The sequence below is a fragment of the Conger conger genome, chromosome 9 (genome assembly GCF_963514075.1).
Source record: "Conger conger chromosome 9, fConCon1.1, whole genome shotgun sequence".
Classification (NCBI taxonomy): domain Eukaryota; kingdom Metazoa; phylum Chordata; class Actinopteri; order Anguilliformes; family Congridae; genus Conger; species Conger conger.
The window spans coordinates 30,328,006-30,346,937 of record NC_083768.1 but is presented as its reverse complement, the minus strand read 5'-3'; the positions used below and the strand labels follow the sequence as shown (position 1 = coordinate 30,346,937).

The 18,932-nt window shown below is 39.1% G+C and overlaps 2 protein-coding genes across 9 annotated transcripts; both read left to right on the top strand.

Annotated features, from left to right (window-relative positions):
- Nucleotides 1–241: 241 nt before the first annotated feature.
- LOC133136698 (zinc finger protein 436-like) lies at nt 242–5,787 on the top strand. 2 transcript variants are annotated; one of them, XM_061254346.1, is made up of 4 exons: nt 242–714; nt 1,331–1,455; nt 1,843–1,933; nt 2,201–5,787. In XM_061254346.1, exons 1-4 carry the CDS (start codon nt 429–431, stop codon nt 3,349–3,351), a joined length of 1,653 nt encoding a protein of 550 aa, XP_061110330.1. In that variant the 5' UTR covers nt 242–428; the 3' UTR covers nt 3,352–5,787. The 2 variants fall into 2 exon arrangements, with proteins under 2 accessions (XP_061110330.1, XP_061110328.1); XM_061254344.1 differs by having other exon boundaries at nt 2,198–5,787.
- Nucleotides 5,788–6,713: 926 nt separating this feature from the next.
- LOC133136699 (zinc finger protein 835-like) lies at nt 6,714–18,328 on the top strand. Of its 7 annotated transcripts, XM_061254350.1 has the most exons (9): nt 6,714–7,168; nt 7,352–7,425; nt 7,832–7,943; nt 9,436–9,687; nt 13,175–13,287; nt 13,603–13,711; nt 14,164–14,513; nt 17,246–17,325; nt 17,657–17,796. In XM_061254350.1, the coding sequence occupies exons 1-8, from the start codon at nt 6,880–6,882 to the stop codon at nt 17,297–17,299; spliced, it is 1,353 nt and encodes a 450-aa protein (XP_061110334.1). In that variant the 5' UTR covers nt 6,714–6,879; the 3' UTR covers nt 17,300–17,325; nt 17,657–17,796. The 7 variants fall into 7 exon arrangements, with proteins under 7 accessions (XP_061110334.1, XP_061110332.1, XP_061110335.1 ...); XM_061254348.1 differs by lacking the exon at nt 17,246–17,325 and having other exon boundaries at nt 17,657–18,328; XM_061254351.1 differs by lacking the exons at nt 17,246–17,325; nt 17,657–17,796 and adding an exon at nt 14,830–15,674.
- The last annotated feature ends 604 nt before the right edge of the window (nt 18,329–18,932 follow it).

Below are 18,932 nucleotides of genomic sequence, written 5' to 3'. Positions count from 1 at the left end.
TAATTCTCAGCTCACGTCAGTTGTTGCAAAATTATTCTTATTTTTACGAATTGAACTTACAGTCACAAGTCGTTAATTTTAGAAATGTTAAGTTTTAGGAAAACGTGTACTGGATATCACATCACAAATGCCAGTTGCGCCGAAATTCAATTTCTGGTAATTACGGTAGTTAAGACAGTGCGACCCAATGACGTAAACGGAAATGAATACGTCATCCAAGATTTCCGGAAATATACGAGAGAGTACCATTACAGTATAAGGTTCTTGTTTAAGAATGTGGAGCGTTTTTGTGTCGAGATATTTTAATCAGCTAGTTCATGGTCGTTGTTTCTCATATAAACAACTAACGAAACTATTTTATGGAGTGTGATCGTTTTTGATTGATTCCTAAATCGGGTCGTTCTGAGTGCGCGACAGAGTCTGATACAATGTCCAGTTGTGTTGTTTTTCATTCTCAGTTAACTTCCATCTTGGAGGTTCTAACTAAAGCTGCAGTGACAGAGATTTGCCAGCTTGTAGACGATGGATATGCGGTTTTACGGGTGGAAATATCTCGGAGTGAGAAAGAGAACCAATCCTTGAAACGGAAACTGCAGATGCTCGAGCTGATGGTTGCGCGGGGATATGCCGAAGCTGGACTGCGAGAGACTTCTGCTGCAAATAGTAGACCAGATGGAGCCCAGGCTTTTGATGGATCCAGAGGAACAGAAAGGGGTAAGTTAGCGAGAACGCTTAGAACAACTGCCGTCGCACTCATCGGTTTTGGGAGCGTATTGATGAGGGTTTCGAGACAGATGAACGTGTCGCGTTTTGCAGCCCTTTGCTTCTGTTTAATAGCTAGTCGACCACTAGCTAGTAACTTGTTAGCTACTGTGCCACGGTTGAGTGCTAATTCCAAATAATGGTTACTGGGCTGAAATCCAAAAAATGTGACTTATGTGGAAAATATTGTGCCTTCATAATAAAAGTGAAAATGGCACTTCAAATGATAAAGTTATTTCCTCAAAATAAGTGACAAGTATTCACACCACTATTTAATGGTGAAGTATGTGCACGTTTTATTGGATATAACATATTTGGGGCGATCTGCAGGGGATTGCTCCCTGCGGAACTTTTCACTTTTTTCTAATCAATATCTCTGTCCTAATGTCTTTGTTTTATCAATATCTCTGTCCTAATGTCTTTGTTTTATCAGTCATTTGTTTCCCTTGTCCTTGTTCAATCTTAATCACCACTTTGGTCTTTATACTTCCTCACATTCCTCAAAGTGCTGTGGGTCATAACATTAATACCCCCCCCCCCCCCTTTATTTTATTTTTTTTTTGAACAGAGAATAATTTTGCAGCTGCAGAACGAGCCTTTGGCAGTCAGCTGGGCATCAGTCTGTGGAGAGATGGAGAGCCCACAGCTGTGGATGAAGAGGACACCTCATTGGCATCTCCCTTGAGAGATGAGGTGAGTTTTCATAGCATCAGCAGATTTTGACATGCTCATCTCAAAGGTGTTTCTGGTAAGATTGTTGCTCTTTGTGGCATCCATCAGTTCTCAGTTCAGTTTAATTTGACTCTCTCACTGACTTGCCCACTTCAGTTTTTTTAATATCAAAAGGTCCTTTTTAACCAGCTTAGGTTTCTTTCTCATTTCTGAGTAAACTGGTTGTTTGAAGGAAACATCCTTCCCCTCCATCTGAGTATCGCCTATTAAATGCACCTTCAACTCCTGCCCTTCCCCCACATACATACATACACACACACACACACACACACACACGCATGCTTTCCAGCTTTGTGCAACTTCATCTTTGAAGGTTGAGTACAGTGATTATCCATTGCTGTATTACAGTGTACAGTGGACATGGATGAGGGAGGATCACAATCACTGCTCATAAAAGAAGAGACGTTTGAAGAGGACTTGGAGAGCAGTCATCCACAAGGTAGGCTGACCATCAAAGAGGGTAGTGAATGAAAGCATGAGGGTGAGTGGGAGTGGGAATGCATCTTTGTAGATGATTACTAGCCTATGTTGTTTTTGTTACAGTACAGATTGCTGTCCTGTTCTGTTTTACCATGTGTGTGCAAATATTATACTCATTGAATTGTCAATAAAATCAGACTTTCTCTGGTTTATCTCTGGTTCTCTGGTTTAGCATTTGTATGATTATTATTGTTATTTTATGTGCCTCTAATGTTCCCTCCAGAAGCTGTGGAGTCTGATCATGTTGAAAGGGCTCCCATTGCAGAACTACAGACTGCACCTCCAGTAGGCAAAGACCAGCTCACTGAGCAGCACAGCACCAGACACAGCGTTTGGGACGACAGTGGACTGGACACTGTTCTCAAGGCAGAACCAGAGATAAAGACTGTAAACCTTGAGCGTACAGGAGCTGAAAACAGAGCAGGAAGATTAAACATTTTGGACTATGAGGACATAATGCAGGAGAGATCCGCTCAAATGCCTTTCACTGCAGATGGGATCTCAGATAAGGACAAGGAGGAAGCGGCTTGCTCTTACCCTGTGGAAAGTGACACGGAGAACCTTTCGGTTCACTCGGAGCTGCTTTCTGGGAAGAGTCTGTCCTCCCTAGGGTCACTGGACATGAAAAGGGAGGATGACACAATTGACTCTGAGCTGCTGAAAGTGGAAGCTGAGATGCGTTCTGCGTGGAGCAAAGAGATCATGTCAGGAGTCATTTCTTCACAACACAGCTACTATGGCAAAGACTGGGAGAGCGATGAGCTACTGCTTGAAAGTGACACCAACGTATGTCCCTCACAACCCGAAATGGTGGTTCAGGACAACACAGCAGACCTCAGATCCAATGCCTTGGGCATGAATGGATGGGCCCCATACGACAAAAGCTCTGTTTCATCAAGAATCTCTGAGAATAACTCTACAAGTGCAAGAGAAGAACAGTTTATTTGCACATGCTGTGGAAAGACTTTCAGTTGCCAGAATGTTTTTGAAGCACATCAGAGAACTCATGTGGCGGAGAAACCGTTTAATTGTTCGCAGTGTGGGAAAAGGTTTGCTCAATTGAGTAATCTCATAACACACCGAAGGGTTCACACGGGGGAGAAACCTTACAGCTGCACACACTGTGGGAAGCAGTTTGCTCAGTCACGCTATCTTGTAACGCATCTCAGGATCCATACAGGAGAGAAACCGTTCAGCTGCACACAGTGCGGAAAACGGTTTGCGCAGTCCAACAATCTTGTACGACACCAGAGCGTTCACACTGGAAAGAAGCCCTTCAGGTGCTCACAGTGTGGGAAGAGTTTCACAACGTCAAGTCACCGTAAAAGACACGAAAGTGTTCACAGTGGAGGTAGACCATACGCTTGCACATTGTAAATAAACGTTCCATAATGACAGACCTAGGGATGTGAACAATTTGATTGATTGTCAGTCACCAGCACACACGTCAATAGTTTAATAAACGATGATTTTCGTTTTTCGTTCAAAATAGAATATTACCAAATCTTACCTAGCCTACTGCTGTAAATGAGCGATAGCAGGGATGGGCAGGGTTTGTCATTCACTTTACTGATGATTAGTTGAAAAGATGGGCAGCTCGCAAAAGATTACTATGTGAAATGATTTTGAAAAGCTCAACAAAACACTGTTCGCTGGAAATTGTGCGTTGACAAATTCACATATTCGTCAACAGCTAAACATTAAATCACCTAAACACCAAACATCCAAGGGATCATACCTAATTAGCATCTTAACTTCCTAGAGACCTCGTCAGTGTGACAAATTTCCAGCTGAAAATATTACAGAGTTAATCGCTTCCTGTAAGCATTATAGCTTCCTGTTGGCATTTGTTGAGCCCAAATAGGCTACTCCTGTGCGATATACTGTTCATATGCGAAAAAACATCACAACTCGACTTGAATGTAGTGAAACAGCGACCTCTGTCCATCCAAGGCCAACAATGTTGCGATAACCAACTATGCGTGGACACTACTAACTACTGAGTCTTATGTGAATGCAACTTCCTTAAGGGTATGTTAATGTGTTAATTGCCCTTTTCAGACATCAACTAGTTGAAGGTAAGAAATGTGTATTGTTCACATTCCTTGACTGAACATGAGCAACTTACCGTCTCTTTCTTTCAGAAGAGTTGTATGTATAAGTGTGGCTTCATTGTTATATCAGCTCTATTTACCCTGTGACACTGCCTTTTAAGACAGCAGAATGCTCACTCTTCAGAGTTAGAAGTGACAAGCAAACCATTCAGGTGCACACATTGTTTGTGCACAATATACCAATGTAACAAACATTTAGTAAGCATATTACTACAGGGCATGAACTTTCTGTGGTGGGGGATAGGGCGGGATGGACTGTATATTGTGATTAAATGTCCAAAGTATTTTACTGTTGCCCTGTGAAGAGTTGCTTTTTAATTTAAGGACATTACTTAACACTAGCATGCATGCTTGAAGTTGAGTTAGGTTGGGTCTCTGAAAGTGACTACCTTCATACACTGGATTAGGTATTTCTGCTTCAGATTCAAACTGAATAGATCTCAAGATTATTTGCGATGTAAAGTAGGCTAAATGTTTGACGATGGGTGCTGCTGCCCAAATGTGTAATACTGTAAAACTTCCAATAATGGATCTAGAAAATGATGCATGGGGTGGCAAAAGGGTTGCAGGGTGAAATTTAGAAGTGGCATGATCAACGTTCTAAATTCATACACTGGCTACCGTTGATACAATATCAACTTGTGATTGCATAAACTGAGATGTATGACAAGGAAGGAACATTTGTTTTACATCACATCTTTTAGTTAGATCAACACTGAGCTAGCTAACCAGTTTGCTGTTAATATGTGTAATATCTATTAAATGTAGCAAGTGTCCATAAAGTATGTTATGCTATGTAGTCAGGCTGTGTTGGCTTCCATTCCATCACATAGTCATTCAATTGAATGAAATTCAAGTTGCATTCTCTAGCGGACCAACAACTGATAGAACTAGACAAAATAACAAACACTATTATTGTGATCAATTACATGAAATGCAAGCTTATTTCAACCTTTTTGTCAGATTTGTATTAGTTAAGTATGTGTATGCCACTTTGCGGGAAGGCAGAGGTGCATCCATTTTTTTGTGGGAAGGGGAAACAATAAAAATTGGAAAATATTATAACATTCTTTATCATACTCTTTTAAATAATAATAATACTTTTATATTGGTTCAGTGATCTTCAATCCTTGTCCTGGAGAGCCACAGGTGTCTTGGACAGCAGAAACATTTAGCAGTGAAAATACTGTCAAAAATACAATTTATTTTATTTTTATTAGAACAGGTTTCAGCATAGGGAAATATGTGCTTCTTGTGATTAAGACCAGAGACTAATGTCCCCTACAATGAACAGAAATTAATTGCTGGGTTTCAGGAGGTTATGGCTATGTGGACCTGTATGCGATAGCTTTGCCTCACCCCACCTGGCCTTAATTGGTGACCAGCCTTTATTTACATATTATACACAAACTGAACTGCCCAGCTATAATTGAGATCTGACCACAATTTGAGACCTGGTTTTTATTGGAAGTTTTATAGTATACAGTGTTGTAATCCACTTTTTTCCTCTAAAATGTTTCATTTAGAAGTTATGATCATTGTCACTAGTAAGGTTGTCTTTGGAACACTTTTAATCAGTGTAGTGTCACATGTTGTTCACAATATGTATTGCACTCCAAAACACAATTGTTTAGTGTTTGGGGGAAATGAGTAATAAATTACATTTGTAAAATAAAACCAATTATTGAAAAAAACCAAATAGGAACTCAAAGGTTGTTTTGATTGTATTTTGAATTTGTGAATGATATACATTTTTAGTAACACTTTACATGAACCCCTCACCGTAAGGCTGATATAACACTGTCACAAGACGGCATAACCAATTATATCAGTTGATGTAAAAAAAGGCACTTTAATAGGTGACCAAAGAAACTGTAGTAAATTTACAGGGAAGCAACCAATAAATTTAGCATTTTACATATAACATGTAATGTTCTTTTATTTCATTATGGGCCAGTATCACTGACACACATTAAGCTTAGTCCGAGACTAAATAGAATTTTGAATGGAGATTCTACATAATGTATATAAAAATATATATACATACACACTCAGGGGGGCACTTTTTTTTTTAGGTATTTATTATTTATTACTTCTGCTGATGTAGCCTATCCACTTTGAGGTTTGACACGTTTTGTGTTCAGAGATGCTCTTCTGCATACCACTTATGTAATGCATGGTTATTTGCATTACTGTCACCTTCCTGTCAGCTTCATTCAGTCTGGCCCTTCTTCTGACCTCTCATTAACAAGGCGTTTTTTCCCACAGAACTGCTGCTCACTGAATGTTTTTTAGTTATTCCAACCATTCTCTGCAAACTCTAGAGACTGTGCATGAAAATCCCAGGAGATCAGCAAATTGACGAATCGCCAATTCAGCAGTATAAAAATGAAGAAAACCGTCCGCTTGTAAAATAAATAAATACATTTAACAATTATAACGAGGGAGCAGTACTGGGTGCTCCGCAGTCCGCATTAAATGTACGGTCGTTCATTTGCCTTGAAAAACGATAATTGTGGAGTCCTTGGTTTTCGGCATCTGGCAATCCTGCCTCCAGCACAGTAGGTGGCGATAGGGCAATATTTCTCTCCGTATTATCGGGATTCTGACCACAACAACAGAAGAGCGACGTTAAGTATTATGAGAGAGTTACCTGTGTTGGTATTTAACACGGTGTGCTACTACACGATCTAGCTAGCTACCGTTCCCCTTTATTGCCTGGTTGTGCCTCCAGCGACTGAAATCGTATTTAACACTACTGGTACAGCACGCTAGATAGCTGGCGATAACCATGTCGACTTCTGTTACATTTCAAACTGAGCTTGTCGCCATCATGGAGGTTTTGACACAAGCGGCGGTGACAGAAATTAACAAACTTGTAGAAGATGGATATGCAATGTTACGCCTTGAAATATCCAGAAGTCACCGGGAAAACGAGGAACTGAAGCGGCAACTAGCGATTCAGTTGGACACCAAAAAGAGAACGCTACAGACCTCTATAACCTGTAATGTAAACACTAGTAATTGTGGAGTCCAGTTTAATCGAGATATTAAAAGACAGACGACAAAGGGTAAGTTAGGTTAGTGTGTATTATACAAAGCTGAATGCTCAATATTCAAGTAACTTAATGTATACATTCCTATCGTAGGCTTTTATGTGTGAACACGTGAAACAAACAAAGACTCATAACTTAAGTTCTCTAATTATTTAACGTTAGGTGCAATTACTCAATTTTCAATTTCATTAATTTTTCCAAATGCAGTCGAGTTGATAGCCCCCCGTCGTGGAGATGTAGAATGCACAACGGTGGATAATCGCAAGAATTGCGACGATGAGGTAGGATGCTTGCGGTATACTTCTGTTTTCACGAGCAACAAATAGAAATATCCTACCGGCCAATGTGAACTTCAAAACAAGTGATTTTTTTGACCTGTGTAGCCTGGGTCAAATACGTATTTGTTTTGGATTCAAATACTTTTCTCTGCTCGATTGATCTTACCTGGTGTAATTGAGCCAGCCAACAGGACCAGAAGGCGGTGTTTGCACTTTTCGACATTATTTCGTAGGTTCCAATACACCGACCAAGCTCAGTATAAAAGTATTTCAATAAAAATATGTGTCCATAGAATATGTGGAGACCAGACATTTGAGAATACTCATGTTTCATTCAGCAAGAGCCAAATGGCGTATTTGTGAATTTGAATACGTGGAAGACTTTTTATTTCTACATTCTCTTTTACAGTCTTTGTATGCAGGTGAGGAAATGGTTGAATCACATCTTATTAAAGTGGAAAGGCTTGAAGAAAACTGGGAGAGCAGCGACCCACATCAAGGACTGAATATCTGTGAGAAAAGTAAGTGACAAGCTTGAATACCTCAGGAATGGTGTCTCCACTGTATCTCTGTGAGTCTGCCCTGCTATGGGTCAGACAAACCACAGGCTGAGTATGTTTTTAAATATCTGTCAGTCTCCCCATAATGCTTTTTCATGGCCTACTGACAAAGCAGGTCATATGGTGGCAATGATGAGGGCTGTTTTTTGGGTGAGAACACGTGTATTGTCAATGTCTTCATAGTACTTTTAGGGTGTACTAACACTTTGCTTCTTTCTTCATGCTCACCTGCAGTCTTTAGAAACTCAAACATCTGTTTTTGCAATGTACTGTGCCGTGTAATATTTTAAGAACCCTAAATGATTATGTTACGACTTAGCGGAACTAAAAATACACACTCACAATATAAAGACAGTAATTTAAAGGGTGTTAGACAGAAGTGTATTTTCCTTTTCCAAGAACCAGGCATACACAGTGAAATGCACTTAATGGGTTTTTTTTTCTGCAGAAAGAGTACAGCACTGGAATGTTCAGTACTGTACTGTACTGAAAAAAGTGCCTAATCTTTATTTAAACAGGATGAATAGTGCCTGTTTGTCTATTTGCAAGAGATTTATTGGATTATACTTTCTTATACACACATTGTATTTTTATTGTGAATATTAAACAAGAACAGAGGCTTATATTTGTATAGAGCCATCTCCGGTCCTGTTATATTTTTGCAGAAGCCTGCTCTTTTTATGAAATTACTTTTTGACTTTTTTTCTCTCGAGGTTGACATTTCTGAAAAATTGTGCACCATTTGCTGTTTTCAATACAGTTGGAAAATGGGGACTTACATGGGATATATCTGAAATGAAGGGACTTACCTGGTTTAGAATAAATATGAACTACAAGCCCAATTCTAAAACAGTTGGGACGCTTTGTAAAATGTAAATAAAAACAGAATGCAATGATTTGCAAATCTCATAAACCCATATTTTATTCAGAATAGAACATAGAAAACATATCAAATATTTAAACTGAGAAATTGTACCATTTTAAGGAAAAAATAAGGTAATTTTGAATTTGATGGCCGCAACACGTCTCAAAAAAGTTGGGACAGGGCCATGTTTACCACTGTGTAGCATCCCCTCTTCTTTTAACAACAGTCTGTAAACGTCTGGGAACTGAGGAGACCAGTTGCTGGAGTTTTGGGAGAGGAATGTTTTCCCATTCTTGTCTGATATAGGATTCTAGCTGCTCAACAGTCCTGGGTCTTCTTTGTCTTATTTTTCGTTTCATGATGCGCCAAATGTTTTCAATTGATGAAAGGTCATTGCATTCTGTTTTTATTTACATTTTACAAAGCATCCCAACTTTTTTGGAATTGGGCTTGTAGTATGAAGAATTTATATAAAAGCCATGTCAGAATTCGAACACAAATTTGATTAAAAAAAACGTATTGTGCAATAATTTTTACATTAACTGTAGGTCTATACTGGTTAATCATCATGCATTTTTTGCCATTCAGGAGCTGCGGAGTCCAGTGGCAGTGAAAGGACTGAACCTGCAATAGGCATTGAGGACCTATCTGAGCAGCACAGTATTAAACACAGTGTTTGGGAAGACGACACACTGCGCTCTGTTCTCAAGCCTGTAAGCCTCCAGGATATGAGACACACAGCAGGGAGACTGAACAGCGCGGGACCGTATGTTTTGTACGAAGCACCCAGTCCAGTGGATACATTCTTTGCCAAAAGAACCGTCGAAACCGAGACTGAAGGTCCTATCCACTCTTATCCTACAGAACCCAACTCCGACAGCCTGTTGGCTCAGTCAGAGCTACCACTAATTTCTACTACAGCAAAAGATGGTGGGAAGAGTGTGTCATCTATGGGTTCCCTTTGTGGAAACAATTCTGTATGTTTTGAAATGGGAGCTGATGTGTGCTTCACGTGGAACAAAGAGACCCTGTCAGGACCAAGAAGTTCAGCAAGGCCAAGCAAACCGACTTATGGGCACACTGGTTTTGAGAGACACAATCAACAGTTACCTTCCACAACTCAAGAGGTTGCAGACACAGAGCATCCATCTTGCTCTTACTCGATAGGACGTGATGACACGAGCCACTTCATTCATTCAGAGCTGGAGGACGGTCAAAATTTGTCTCCTTTAGAATCAAATATTGATGCAACAGATTCAGGTAGCACTGTCATGTCTGGTAAAAGCTTGACCACGTCATCAAGCCGTAAGATTCAATGTAGAGAGAAGAGGCGGACGATTTGTACTTTATGTGGTAAACGGTTGAGCTGTGCACAAACTCTTGAAGCACACTTGAGAATTCACACTGGGGAGAGACCATACAGTTGTTCGTACTGTGGAAAGAAATTCAACCAAATGAGTAATCTTAGAACACACCAGAGAACTCACACAGGGCAGAAACCATACAGTTGCATCCAATGTGGGAAGCGGTTTTCCGATCCCGGTTATCTTAAAAGACATCAGTATGTTCACACAGGAGAGAGACCTTTCAAGTGTGCAGAGTGTGGGAAGAGTTTCTCTTTCTCAAATAATCTCATAAGGCACCGGAGTGTTCACACTGTAAAGGGCGACAATGGGGCGACATTAGCTCAGGCGGTAAGAGCAGTCGTCTGGCAGTCAGAAGGTTACCGGTTCGATCCCGCCCTGGGTGTGTCGAAATGTCCTTGAGCAAGACACCTAACCCCTAAATGCTCCTGACAAGCTGGTCGGTGCCTTGCAAGGCAGCCATTCACCGTTGGTGTGTGAGTGTGTGTATGAATGAGTGAATGCAAAGCATCAATTGTACAGCGCTTTGGATAAAGGCGCTATATAAATGCCTACCATTTAAATATAATTTAGCTGGATATGAAAGGATATTGTTCCTTTATGTCAAATGAAAATGTGTGAAAGGAAGCACACTGGATCCACCACATAATCTGTAAGATATTTTAAATCCAGAAATGCCGCATGCAGCCAAATTAGTGACCTAAGTTAGTTAGGTTTATACATAATTTCAGTGTGTGCCTTGATCTGTATAGCCTGCAAGTGCAGTTGGATCCTTTTGTTAAACACCTCAGCATCTCCAGTAGTGACACTAAATGAGAAACAAAAGAATAATAGGTGTTTGTAGCGAATGTTGCATATGAGCCATCTTTAGCAGTGGCATTTCATGCTGCATACACCATCATTCACTATTTAAAAACGACCACTTTCAGGTTTCAGTACAGGCAAGCAGTTGTATTTTGTAAGGCTAGCTCTGAAAAACTATGACAAACTGTCAATTCAGCCATATTCATGCAGACCGTTAAATCACCGATAAGTGTAAAGGGCTAGCTTATATGGCTAAAGATGCATGAACACAGAACAGTACATTGATTCTCTTAGTAGATCCTTCATAATTTGCACTAGAAAGCTAGACGACATGCTGATTTCTAAAACATGAAATATTGAATATTTGTATTTTATAAGCCAAACAGTAATTTTAAATGAAAATAATGCTTTATGTTATTTTTTCTGCAGTTTATGTATTACGCTCAATATCCAGAAAGTATTTATAATAAAAAATGAAACTCATTATCTGTATTGTACACATGAACGGGTATGTGGTTGTTCTTCATTAATTAAGAGGAAAGTTGAGCTGGTACCCTCCTTATTAACTTATTCTCAAAGCCTGACAGTAGTATTGACCATCGTATTTTAAAGATTTTCTCTCGCTAAGATAAGTGGATAATCAACAATGAAACCGTTATCTCCACGTAGTTCCCGTCTTCCACTTGGCATTGTAGCTAGTTGGCTAGATTTCTAGTAAAATATATCCAAAAATGAATGCCATGGTGCTACCGGAAAATGATGCTATTTCCGTGGTGTCACTGTTTTTATGTTAGTAATGCATAAATCAAGAGTATTGGTGGAATTTAAACTTATCGCTAACTAGGCTATGTTTTAACTGAAGTACAGCTGGTGCAACCCTGTCCAGTAGATCCAAATTCCCCCCATTAGATCTTTGTTTTCTTCTGTTGCAGGTCAACAATCCAACCTTTATATGAAAACTGATATTGACTGACTGGGCACCATCATAATACTTTTTTATGGATGCAATCTCATCTAGGCCTAGTTTAACATCTGTGTTTGACCACAAAAAGGAATGGGTTGCTATGGCCGCTTGTCCTCAAATACGTCATCGTCCATAGAATAAACTTCTGGATTAAAATAAGAATTTTTGAGTTCTGTTGAAATTCGCAAGTAACTGTGGCAATATATTTGGAAAGAGACATGGCTGTTGACTTTTTAAATGGTCAGCGCATCGATTGCCAGAAAAGTATTGGTGCATAGAGGTCCATTATATCATCTAAAAAAGTAGTGAAATCTAAAATATCTCTAAACTATCTGCGTGGATAGATAGTACTCTGGGTAAGTGAAATCATACTTTAATTTCATTTCTTATTGAACTGCCCCTTTAAAACTTAGGTGCGTGACACACATACAACGGTACAGTAGGTGGCGATATGGACCCTATCGTTGGTTTTAGGTCCGTCAATGAATAAACTGAAAGAAGAGGAAGTAGTTGTTTTTTAACGCACAGATTGATGGTTGCGCAGAAAATACATGCGGTATTTGTGGCAATTTCAAGTTAATAGTATAGCTAACATTTTTTATACTGCCTGAGCTAGACTGCAAATGTCGTTTTATGTCAATTTTCGTACGCGGCTAGCTTCCATTATGGAGGTATTGGCCGAAGCCGCCGTAGCAGAAATTAACGAACTTATGGAGGATGGTTACGCGGTTTTACGCTTAGAAATATCTCGAAAACAGAAAGAGAACGATGCTCTGAAGAAGAAATTGCACATGATGGAAATGAGAATTGCCCGATGTTTTAGCCAGAATACGCGAGCTACGGAGGGTTCGGTCGGCACTGGCTCAAATGGCGTTCATGTTTATAGCGAATTAACGTCAACAGGAACGTCAGGCGGTGAGTGTACTGGTTTACACCTCAACTAACAACGTTATGACGATCTGGCGATGGTGGTTATTTGCCATTTGTTTACAGATCTTCGCCTCAAGTGATATGCTTACTAACTTTGTACTTCTATTAGTTACCTAAGTTATCTTAGCTGCTTGGTGAGAAACTGTTGCCTGCTGTACCTTGACCAAGTAACGTTAAGTTAGCTCAAACGTTATTTGGCTAACATCAGTTAAAGCTAAGCCTGACTGAATGAGTTTTTCCCATGTGCCTTTGATATTTGCTCCAGGGGATAATTTTCCAACAGTCGATAGACTCCTTGACAACCAGACGAGCTTCAGTCTGTGGAGCGACGGGGAGACCACGTCTGTGAATGAGGACCAGTCCGTCAGGAGGAACGAGGTAGAATCGCAAGTTCCGTTTAACGTTGTCAGCTTAGTTTGTAAACATCCCAGGTCCGTTGATTTCCGAGACTTCAAATAACGCTAACGTAGGACAGGAACAACATTTGGGTAGCTAACTGACTTAGAGCTATTCTACTTCGCGCAACTACTGTGTGAAACTGCGCAATTACTAGGTTTCTGATTCTTGTATTTGAGTCATTCTAATAAAACCCAAGCAGTTTAAAGCCAAAGCAAGTATAACTGGTATAATCCGTTATTAGATTTGTTTGTCTTCGTGGTTTGCATTTAGTATAACCCCATTCCTCTGACACAGTCTACAGGTTTCGAGGAAGGACCCGAATCACTGCTTGTGAAAGAGGAGACGATTGAAGAGGACTTGCAGAGCATTGATTCTCAGAGAGGACTGATTATCAGTGAGGAGAGTAAGTGAGAGGGAGAATGCTGTGGCAGTCGTGCTATTTGGGCATTAATGAACTAGAATGGACGGTATTGTCATCTGTTTATCTTTGCCATAAAACAAGATGACCATAGCATTAGAAGAAATTGGCCTCAGCACATACATACATATATATATATATATATATATATATATATATATATATATATATATATATATATATATATATATAAACAATAATAATAATAATAATAATAATTATTATTATTATATATATATATATTTTTTTTTTTTAACCAACTTTACCAAGTGCCATGTTAATTTCTGCATTACATGTTTAACCTTACAGTGGCACTGTTTTCCACATCAGTGGCTTTTACTTGTTAAAATCATTGGTTGTGATCCCTGAGCTTTTGATCTTGGATGGATGGAGATCTACAGCATGTCACACAGTCATATTTCAAATCTACCCTCCAGGACCTGTTGAGTCTCATGGTGGTGAAAGGGCTCCCACTGTGGGCACACCATCTGAACCTGCCGTAGGAACAGAGGAGCTATCTGGGCAGCACAACACAAGACACAGTGCTTGGGAAGATGGCCGACTGGACACTGTTCTCAAAGCAGAACCAGGCGATGAGATTGTCAAGCTACAGGCTACAGCAAGGATACTTAACACACTGGGCAATGAGTGTGTTTTATATGAGAGACCTGGTCAGATGGAAATGTTCTTTACACAAAAGGCTATTGAATCTGAGACTGGGGGTCCTGCCTGCTCTTACGTGACCAGAACTGACTTGGAGAGTCTGTCAACTCGCACACAGCTACAGGTCAGTCCCACCACAGCAAACAATGCTGATAAGAGTCTGTCATCTTTAGGATCTTGTGATGGAATGGACTCTGTGCCTTTTGAAGTGGAGTCTGGGGCCTGTTCTTCATGGGACAAAGAAACCCTGTCAGACTCTGTTTATACACAGTATAGACATAAAAGAGACTGTGAAACTGAAAAAATGCAGCCAGAAAATGCTAACGTACTTCCCACACATACCCAAATGGTACCAAGAGACAGTATAGTGGGTATAAAAGCTAAAGGATCAGCTATGACTAGACTTGCACCTTCTGATAAAGCTTGCTCAACATTAACAGGCATGAAGATCCATCAGAGAACTGGCACAAGAGAGAGACAATTCATTTGTCATTTCTGTGGAAAGAGTTTCACATCTCCACAAAACCTACAAACGCATGTGAGAGTTCACACTGGAGAGAGACCATTCAGCTGTGTACAGTGTGGAAAGAGGTTCACACAGGCTGGTCATCTGAAAACACATCAGAGTGTTCACACTGGAGAAAGACCATACGTATGTGCACATTGTGGTAAACAATTTGCAGGGAAACAAAATCTTAGAATACACCAACAGAGAAAACACCAAGCTGTCTAATGTCAACTAAGTCTCTGAAGTTTTCATGAATCTTGTGTTGAGTATATTATTTAACAACAGCTTAAGAGTATTGTATTATGCAAAGTACAGTGACTTATTTATAAATTGTTAAATTTACTATATCCACCAATCAATTAGGTGGTACGTTCACTGGGTACACAGACACCGATTAAGCTTAGTCCAGGACTAAGTTTTGTATGGAGAATCTCCATTTTTAGTCTCAGACTACTCTTAATCTGTTTCTGTGAAGCTGGCCCCTTATTAGTCCAAGTCCAAGATACTAATAATGTCCTGCTTTACTGGCATTGACACCAAATTTGGTCTACATGTTGAGAGACGACCATAGCAGAATCCAAATGCACAAGAATCACAAGACTCCACATCCAGAATCAACTCTAGCTTTTTGTTAATGAATTAAAGATGTGAAGGCATATGGCTCCACAGCCAATTGTCCCATTACTTTTGCACCCCTAAAATGGTGGCCTGTGCATGAAGAGAGCTGCAGTTGCTATGTAGATCCCCCAATGTGAATGTAAATACCCCCAAATTAAATCTGACGGTCTGGACATATTCATTGTTTTATTTCAGCCTTGGTTTGATTATTTGAATTGTCTTGATTCGGTGGATAAACTATTTCTCCAAGCTTGGTATGCTACTTTTTGCTTTTAAGTTGTAGCTTTTAAAAGGCAGCTAATCAACTCAGCTTGCACTGAAATTAGCATTGCAGTAACTGCAATGGCCATAACTCATTGCACTTAGAGACACTCAAGTAACATGACGGTTTAAAAAAAAAAAAAAAAAAACCACAATCCTCGCATGACACAAACAAACTGGAGCTGGACCAAAGGGGGATATGTACTGTGCAACTACACCCAACAACCCACATGTATGTATTCCATAACAAAACTTCTAACAAACTGGTAGTTTTCACCAAGCAGAATCTGTCTTGAAATTAGTCTAATCATTTTGTCACCATTACTAGTTAACTTGCTAACGTGTCTTGGCTGCCAAAGAGAAAAGCTCTTTACTTCCAGAGCCAATACTGTATGATAAGGGAGATGAATATGAAGTAAACAAGTGATTTGCTGTGATATGCAGCACTGGAACCTTTGAAAATAGATTTAAAGTTTCAAAGCTCTTTTCTGAAGTTAGTAATTAACAGTTCAGTAAAAAAATTTCATTATTTCATGGTACATTCATATTTTTAAAGAAAAAAAAAATCCTGATTATTTTCCAAAACCAAATCTAAATTGAATCAGAATCAAAAAATCGCCCAGCACTGACTGGACTAGTTCATTATTTTGGTTTTGACTATTATTGATGAATGTGGAGGGGATGCGATCTGTCTTTGAAAGATTATAAAGATGCTCAAATGCTGGCTAAGAGAAGTACATTTATTTTTCCCTCTAATATCAATTTCATCAGGTGCTGCCTTATTTTCACAAATATAAACAAATGGACTTGAGTTTAGCGTCTTGTTACCAGACAACAGAACCTTCCCTGCAGGCTTTTCAAAGTATAAATGGCAAATCTCATGCGACGCCTTCATTTTTGTTGAGCAAAAAAATATAAATTAGCCTTTTTGTTACACCTTACACCCAAAATGTTCTTGGTGCATAGCACAAAAAGGTGTGTTCTCAATAGGGATGGGAATCATAAGGAACCTCATCATTTGATATTATCCGATACAATCCCATACCTGATGCAATGCTCCTGTGATTCTTTGTGTTTTTGTGATGGATGAAGTATTGCGATATTCAATACTGCCATATATTTTTTCTCCCTCATGTTATGTTAACACTAAAATCTTGTCGGGCTCTTTTTAACATCCTTCTACACTGAATTTTTCAATCCTTTTTAGATTCATTTTGCCCCTTAATCTCAGTTTTGTTGCTGTCCAAAGCCGAGAGTTTTGATCGTTCACTACAGTATGTATTTCTTAACAAGATAACTATAATTAGAAAACAAATAATCATCTTAAGTAAAAAGTGTAAAAATAATTTTATTTCAATATATAAACATACCATACATTTTTTTATATGAAATATAACTGTCCAATATCAGTGGCATCATAAATATGCTTGTAAATTTTTTATTTTTTTTCTACCATGGAAAAAATACAGTTACAGTCAAGCCCATGTCTGAGGAGGATAAAGATTCCTGAAGTGATGTCCTGAAAGTGAACATGAATAATATCACCTGAGTACAGTATTTTTATTATCTGTCATTTCCAAACTGACTGTAATTTCATAAAATTCTTAAATAATTTTTTTAAGTTCTTTTAGTTTCATGTACATCAAATGTTGGTGATGTAGTACTGTCATTCCCACAACAGTCATTGCCAACACTGATATGGCTGTGACGATAATGACATGATGTTGTGAAATGACTAATTCTATTATCTCACCAGTTTTGTCCCCATTTAAACACTGCAAATACGAGAACGTCATTGTACCTATATTTTATCATGTTTAATTTGTAAGTTGGCTTCAATGTTTTCTGAATTTAAATGTATTGCCTTTTTTCTTTTTCAGAAAATTCCTAAAACAACAGCACAGAGGTCAAAGGCATACAGAGACAGGATTAAAGCTGACCCATTAAGATACAGTGAGCAAAAGAAAAGAGAGAGAGCGCAGTATTTAAAAAAGAAAGAAAGGGGACAAGTGAAATCTGTAGCTGAGCTCACAAAGCATGAGCAACAAAATCAGAGGCAACAATGGAGAAGAAACCAACAAAATAGAAGACAGAGTCAAAAGGGAAGAGATGCAATGGATGTGTACCTCTCAGGCAATGCAGCACTTCAGTCACCAGGGGCCTTGGAAGCCCCAGAAGACTTGAAGCCAGCACTGGTACCCCTACTTGGGGAACACACCAGGATGTAGATACAGTGCCAAGTGTAGGCTGAGCAATATGAGCCCTCAGTCCTATCTACCTGAATCTTCCTCTTCCTGAATCCCATAAGTAGAACTGGCCCATATTTGGGCCGGAGTGGGTTTATTTGCATTTTTTTTCCTCCCACAGTGAAATTTTCAATCAATATGGTCACAGGATATAAGCATTAAAATTCATGGTTCGATGTGTATAAACTATTTTATGATGCCATTGCTTTGTGGGGTGGCAACACGAGCGTACTGCTCTGCATTTTGTAAATGCAGACAACACAAATCAGGGTGAAGTAGTGTCCTTTTCACGGCAAAGGTCCAGAGAACCACATAATATTTTTAAATAAAAAAAACTAACTCTGAGAAACATTAATCGAATCTCCATTGTTTACTTGGAACTTCTCTTGAGGAAGTACTTGTACATAGAAATTATATTATCTTCTTAAGTTTTGTATAGGCTCTCTGGAACACGATTAGCCCACCAAAGAGGTTCTCTGACCAATACCGGTAAGTTGCTTACTATAGGCAATGCCACCCTCTGTGTGGCAACAACTTCAGTATAACTTATGCTCAGATACAACCACCTAGAGGTATGGTATTAATGTGATGACGTGGAAAATGTTTGCTTAGGACATGTTTCCAACAGTGTGTAGGTAGGCTTTCATAAAGCAACACGCATTTTGTTATGCATAAACAAACCATAGACCTTTCAGTACGCACCTGGAAAAAACTATTAAAGCCTAAAAAGGTTGATGTCCTATATATTATTTATATTTCTGAGGACAGTGAAAATGCCTTTGACTCCACAGTCTAGGGAATTTTCAGTGACTTGACCTCATTCTATATTGGTGAGTTCAGTCTCAAATTATTTTATTATTCAGTTTGCTTATACAGCAAATAAGAAGCTGGCCTGCTTTTGAATAATAAA